The following is a 6,686-nucleotide window of genomic DNA, read 5'->3' on the forward strand; positions in this document are numbered from 1 at the left end:
GATGGAATATCAAGGTCTCTTTATTCCTCATGCCCAGTTAATCTTGCTTTCATTGGTCAGAATAGAGGGGTCAAGGTCTTAATCTCTACATACCCAAAAAGAAAAAAAAAAAAAGAAAAGCCACGGAGGAGATGGGAACAGCACTGGCTTGGTGGGAATCTTGAGTTGCTGCAAATAGAAAGAACAGGGGTAGCAGAAGTATCCGGAGTGTTAATCATGAGGATAGCTTAAAAAAAAACCAAAACCATCTGACCCTCACACCAATGAACATAAAATAATAATAATAAAAAAATAGGGCTGGAGAGATGGCTCAGAGGTTAAGAGCACTGCTTGCTCTTCCAAAAGTCCTGAGTTCAATTCCCAGCAACCACATGGTGGCTTACAACCATCTGTAATGAGGTCTGGTGCCCTCTTCTGCCTAGCAGGCATACACACAGACAGAATATTGTATACATAATAAATAAATAAATAAATAAATAAATAAATAAATAAATAAATAAATATTTAAAAAAAACAAACAAAATAAAAACAACAAAAAACCCCCATCTCTTGCTAGGTGGTAGAGGCAGGTGGATCTCTGTGAATTCGAGGACAGTCTGGTGTACAGAGCAAGTTTCAGGACAGCCAAGGCTACCCAGAGAAACCTTGTCATGAAAAACAAAATGAAATAAAAAGAAAAAAAAAAGAAAAATTTTTTTCCCCTGCTTTAAGGGAATTTCCCCATGTGGCATGTAACTCAATGGTCAGTTTGTCCTCCAAGATATCTTGGTATTATTTGGTACCTGTTGGGTGCTTCCTTGATGATGAGCAGAAAAGGGATGGACGTTCCACACACTGCTGATGAAGAACAGATAGTGGGGTGGGTTACACCAACAGTATGAGGGCCTATGCCTCCTGCCTCTCCAGTAAGTTTGAGGCCAGCCTGGTCTACAGAGTGAGTTCCAGGACAGCCAGGGCTACACAGAGAAACCCTGTCTCGAAAAACAAAACAAAATAAATTATTTTATATATGAGTGTTTTGTCTACACGTGTGTATAAACCGCATGGACATCTGGTACTCTGGAGGCCAGAAGAACTCATCGAATCCCCTGGAACTGGACTGAAGAGGGGATTGTGGGTTGCCACAAGGGATTCTTACCCTTGTCCTCTGGAAGAGCAGCAAGTGCTCTTGACTGCTGAGCCACCTCTCTAGACCTAAAATGTAATTTTTGAAAGTAGTAATTATTATTTTTTTTAAAAAGAGTTTTAAGGATTGGAGAGATGCCTCAGTGGCTAAGAGCTCATGTTGCCCTTGAAGTTGGACTGGAGCTAATCCCAAGCACCTATGGGTGACTCATAGCCAGCTTTGACTGTAGCTCCAGGGGATCTGACCCCTCTTCTCTCTTCTTTCCATGGGGACCCTGAGTTCATAAGCACAGACCCATATACAGACATACATGCACATAACTAAAAACAATAGTTTTTTTTTTGAAACAGGGTTTCTCTGTGTAGCTAGCTGCCCTGGATCTCACCTCGTAGAGAGACCAGGCTGGCCTTGAACTCACAGATATCCACTTGCCTTTGCCTCCAAGGTGCTGGGACTGAAGGCACACACTGCTACCACCACCCGGTTAAACAATAGCTTAAAAAAAAAGATTTTAGTATACATTTTAATCATGAGAGTTAAGAGAAAGAGAGACACTTGGGAAGAAAGACACACTTGAGAGCTAGGTGTGGGCATCTCAAAGGAGGGTCACCAGTAAGCAATGACGTGTATGCCATTTTGGTGACTCTCAAATTAACCTTTTTGACAAGTGAGGCCACAGAGTGGCCTGTGAGTTGCCGTGGGTGGATTATAACTGGCAGTGAAGCCAGAAGCCACTGGGCTTGTACAAAGGCGTTAGGACAGGTCCTTTTTGCACTGTGAGTGGGGTTTCGGGCGAGGTTCCCAGGAAGCTGTAGGTTTCTATCTGGTAAAGGAGGAAGGCCTTATGCAAACGCTGTTCATTGTCAGGGTTACTGTTCCTTCTCAGTGGAGGACAGATTTCAGTCAGATTCCTGGGTGAGGGATTCCTTTTCCCTTCCGGGTTCATAATTCCTGTGCTTCCAACCTGTCTCAACATGTCCTTCCAGAAATGGTTGTTTTGTTGTTTGAGAAAAGGTCTCAGCAGCTCAGGCTGACCTCAAACTCACTATGTAGCTCAGGCTGGCCTTAAACTCTTGGTTCTCTACCTTCCAAACACTGGGATTACAGGCGTGCACTAACCTATATTCAGCCTTCCAGAACATTTTACTAGGACTAAGAACCTACAAGGGGAGCTCTCAGCCTTTGCCGACATCTCCTGAAGTCCTTCCCTTCCCGCGTCCTTCATCCCCACCCTCCCTCTATCTCTTCCCAGGTAGAAGGGATTATAGGTCACCTCAACTGGTGTATCTAATTTTCCATCTTTCTTTTTGAGACAGATCCTCACTAGGTAGCCAAGGTGGCTGACCCTAAACTCCCCAGCCCCCTGCTGTGGTCTTGTACAGTGCTGGAATTACAGGTTGGAGTCACCATGCTCTATACTCCGTGTTGCCTGAGATTACATCCCATCGTCCTGGGCCATAAGTAGCTCTTTATATTGCTGATGTATAAGTCACTGAAGTCAGCAGCAGGGACTAGAGAGATGGCCCTGTGGCTAAGAGTGTAAGCATAGTGCTCCCGCAGAGGACTAGCTGTTGGCTCCCAGCATCCACATTGGGTGTCTCATGACTGCCTGCAACTCAGCGCCAGGGGACTCCATAGTCCTCTGCTGGACTCCATAGGCACCTGCACTTGCTCATACCCTCTCCCCCAACACATCCTTAAAAAGTCAGCTGCTATACTTGAGACTGTTTCCTGTTCCCACTGGTGTAGCAGCTGCAGTCATTTTGGGCCCATTGTGGGTGGGGTCATCCTGGGGGTTGGTCCTGGGTTTTACAGGAAAGCAGACTGAGTAAGCCATGGGGAATAGCCAGCAAGCAGCTCCCCTTCCTGGCGTCTGCATCAGCTCCTGCCTCCAGGTTCCTGCCCCGTTTGAATTCCTGTCCCAGCTTCCTTTAATGATAAACAGTGTTTAAACCAAAGAATCCCTTTCCTCCCCCACTTGCTCTTTTTTTTTTAATCATAGCATTTCATCCCAACAATCAAAACCCTAACTAAGACTCCCAGGAGTCTATGCTGAGGGGTCCCCGTAGCTGACTCTGTCAGCTACCCTCTGACGGGAGTGGTGGTGAAGGCAGGAAATGAATTTATTCCTAATGTGGCCGCACTGGAGGGGAAATGGCCATGAGGTAACTGAAAAGTTTGTTGCTGGCCCCTAGCTATCAGGCTGTGGTTTTCTGGTGGACCATTTTCTCGGGGTCACTGAGGCAGGGCCTGCCAGAAATAAGTCCATGCTGCCCTGGGCTGGTTTTAGTTCTCATCAAAGGCCATTTTCCGTGCATACCGGTTCCCTCCTGAACCCAAGGTGAAGCTTAAGGGAATGATTCAGAGAAAAGGGAGGTCAGAAAGGTGAAAGAGGGCATCAGCTGGCATCCACACCCCTGGCCATCATGTAGACAAATGGCACATGGAGGAGATGCCAGGAGATGCCAGCCACCAGGAGCCATCTTGGTGACGTCCTCCCGCTGTGACAAAGGCAGCTTGAGGGGCGTTCACTTCAGCTCATTGTTCACAGCAGGGAAGGATGCCAGTCCAGCCGAGGATGGTGGGTGGTGATGCTTCCCATCTCGGCTGTGGCAAGACAGACTCCATATACAGTCCCAATACCTGTCTCCCAGGTGATTCCAGACTCTGTTAACTGACAGCTTAACCCAAGGTGGGCTTGGTAAGGTTCTCCGGTTCTCCTTTCCTCATATTTGCTTCCAGTGTGGGGTGTTTTCTTTTTCTTCTTTTTCTTTTTTTTGTTTTGTCTTTTGAGATAGGGTTTCACTGTATAGACCAGGCTGGTCTCGAATGTAGAGATCCATCTGCCCCTGCCTCCTGGGATTAAAGGCCTGTGCCCCACTGCCTGTTTTGTTTCTTGAGACACGGTCTCTCCCACAGCCTCGGCTGTCCTAGAAGTCACTTGTTAAATGTTTCCAGTTGTGTGTATATGGCATTTTTCCCCCTTTTGTGATTCTGGGGATTGACCCCAGGGCTTTGCTCATGTTGGGAAAGCTTTTACCACTGAGTTCCGTCTCTAGTTCTTAGACGTTTCATTTAAAATTTTATCTATGTCTGGTATCCTGGACCATGTCTGCAATCCCAGCACTTGGGATTGAAAGACTTTGGGGCACCTTAGCATTACTGCACCCCTTCCTGGGAACCAGGGGACTCTGGTAACCAACCACGCGTGCCCTGGAGCTTTCCGTCCCCTTTTTAGTCTTTCTTCAATAGACCCAGACCCTGGAACTGGGGTGAGACAACCTGCAGATGACCTGCAGGCGTTCCTCCTTGTTCAACCAACCCCGCAAACGCCATAGCTTTGATCAGTTAGAGTTAGCTGGCCATTAAATGAACTAGTCAAAATAGTTGACAAATGATTTCTGGACTCTCCCTTTGATTCTGTACTACCCCCTCCCTGATTTTGTGCTTTTTTTCTTTAAAAGAGCCTAGGCAGTTTGGATGCTCAACTTGCTAGACCTGGATGGAGGTGGGGGTTCCTTGGACTTCCCACAGGACAGGGAACCCTGATTGCTTTTAGGGCTGGGGGGGGGACTTAATTGGGGAAGGGGAAGGGAAATGGGAGGCGGTGGCGGGGAAGAGACAGAAATCTTTAATAAATAAATAAATTTAAAAAAGATACATTCTATACATGCATAAAATTTTCAAAGAGTAAATAAAAATAAAGTTAAAAGAAAAAAAAAGAGCCTATAATAGACACAGCAGGGGTCCTTCTCCTCTGAGGGACCTCTGCAGTGGCAGAATAAAATTTCCTCTTGCATGGGGGCTGGAGAGATGGCTCAGAGGTTAAGAGAATTGCCTGCTCTTCCAAAGGTCCTGAGTTCAATTCCCGGCAACCACATGGTGGGTCACAACCATCTGTAATGAGGTCTGGTGCCCTCTTCTGGCCTGCAGAAGTACACACAGACGGAATAGTGTATACATAATAAATAAATATTTAAAAAAAATTCCTCTTGCTATTGCATCAACTGTGCTGAGAGTGTCTCCTCCTTGGTGGGGCTTTAGGGCCCAACAGGATCAGAGAGACAGCTGGGTCTCTCCAAGTTCAAGGCCAGCCTGGTTTACACATCAAGTTTCAGCCAGCTAGGGATACATACCTGTGTCTCCCCACAAAAGAAAAAATAAAATTCAAGTTTTCTGTTTTTGGGTCTATGAAGCGTTTAAAGACGGAGCACAGACACTCGTGGTAACAGCAACATCCTGCTTTGGTCTCTCCCTGCCACAGGGAGGCCCTGGGAGAGTATCTCGACGGAAAGAAGGAGAACGAGGAAGAGCAAAGCAGGAGCTACAAACAGAAGGAAGAGAGCAGACTGGTACGAGCTGGCCACAGCGAGCCCCTTAGCGTGGTTTTCACGGGCGGGCGGGCACCACACCTTCTGTGTTGCTGTCTCTAGGTGGGGCTGCCCAGGAGTGAGCTTTCAAATTGTGGGTTCTTGTCAGGAAGGGTGGAGCACATCTCTAGTGCCATTGTCCAGGGGACTGGGTCAGGAGCATTGCTGTGTGTCTAAGGTTGGTCTGGGATAGAGTGTGAGCCTGTCTCAAAAACAAACAAACAAACAAACAAACAAACAAGAGACTGGCTGGGGAATGGCTCGGTGTTTAAAGCGCTTGCATCCAAAGCACAAGGGCTGGAGTTCAGATCCCCAGAACCCATGTAAATACTGAGTGGGTAGGGCAGTAGAGGGTCCTGAAGCAAGCTGGCTTGGGATTTGCTATGTAAACCAGGTTGCCCTTAAAGCCAGAGATCCACCTGCCTCAGTTTCCTGAGTTCTAGGATTAAAGGCGTGTGCTCCCACACCCAGCCTTAACTTTTTAAAATATATAATTACATTTTATTTACTTATTTTATGTGCCTGGGGTGTATGTGCCATGGTGCATATGGCACTCAGAAGACAATTTGTGGGAGTCGCTTCTACAGTGTAGGGTTTGGGGACTGAACTCAGGTTATCTGGTTTGGCAGCAAGGACCCTTACCAGCGAGCTGTATTATCAGCCGTCTTGAATTCTTTACAGAATGTTCTAGCTTTACAGATTCCCATCTCTTTGTTTTTCAGAAATTGACTAAACTGCTGCTCTGTGGCACTGAGTTGGTAACAAATATCCAGGTGGCTACAGACATCAGAGAGATCCATAGGAGAGTTGAAGAAGAGGAGGTTAAGCGTCAGCGGTGAGGCTTCGACTGCGCTTGCGCACTGCGGACGTCCTTAGCGTCTTCGAGTCCCAAGCACTTTGTTCTAGAATTGAGATGACTATAAAGAACCGCAGGAAGTCACACAAGGAGGCTTTAGGGTTTCTCTGCAGAGGTCAGGAGAAACTCAACAGGCTTAGGTTGGGCTGGAAAGGCCAAGAAGGGTTTGATTGTTGAGTAGGTGTTTTAGGCAAAGGCGCGCAATCTCAGAACACGCTTGAGAGTGGCTGGTGTGGCTCAGACGGTGCCAACAGCCCCGAGAATGACTGTGTGTGTGTGTGTGTGTGTGTGTGTGTGTGTGTGTGTGTGTGTGTGTGTGTGTGTGTGTTTCCGA

At 47.0% G+C, this 6,686-nt stretch overlaps 2 protein-coding genes across 5 annotated transcripts in view; both read left to right on the plus strand.

Annotated features, from left to right (window-relative positions):
• LOC101989551 (glutamine synthetase-like) overlaps positions 1-2,591 on the plus strand; it is a 3,879-nt gene extending 1,288 nt beyond the window's left edge. Inside the window, exon 2 of the mRNA XM_005371383.2 lies at positions 2,509-2,591. Coding sequence (XP_005371440.1) covers positions 2,509-2,591 — 83 coding nt within the window. The remainder of the gene's footprint in view (positions 1-2,508) is intronic.
• The window catches only part of Drc1 (dynein regulatory complex subunit 1), a 35,754-nt gene that overhangs the window by 8,227 nt on the left and 20,841 nt on the right, over positions 1-6,686 (plus strand). For all 4 annotated transcript variants that reach the window (XM_013355236.2, XM_013355237.2, XM_026778120.1 and 1 more), the window contains exons 2-3: positions 5,391-5,478; positions 6,219-6,331. In XM_013355236.2, the coding sequence (XP_013210690.1) occupies positions 5,391-5,478; positions 6,219-6,331 (201 nt within the window). The remainder of the gene's footprint in view (positions 1-5,390; positions 5,479-6,218; positions 6,332-6,686) is intronic.

The sequence above is a fragment of the Microtus ochrogaster genome, unplaced genomic scaffold (genome assembly GCF_000317375.1).
Source record: "Microtus ochrogaster isolate Prairie Vole_2 unplaced genomic scaffold, MicOch1.0 UNK106, whole genome shotgun sequence".
Taxonomy (NCBI): Eukaryota; Metazoa; Chordata; class Mammalia; order Rodentia; family Cricetidae; genus Microtus; species Microtus ochrogaster.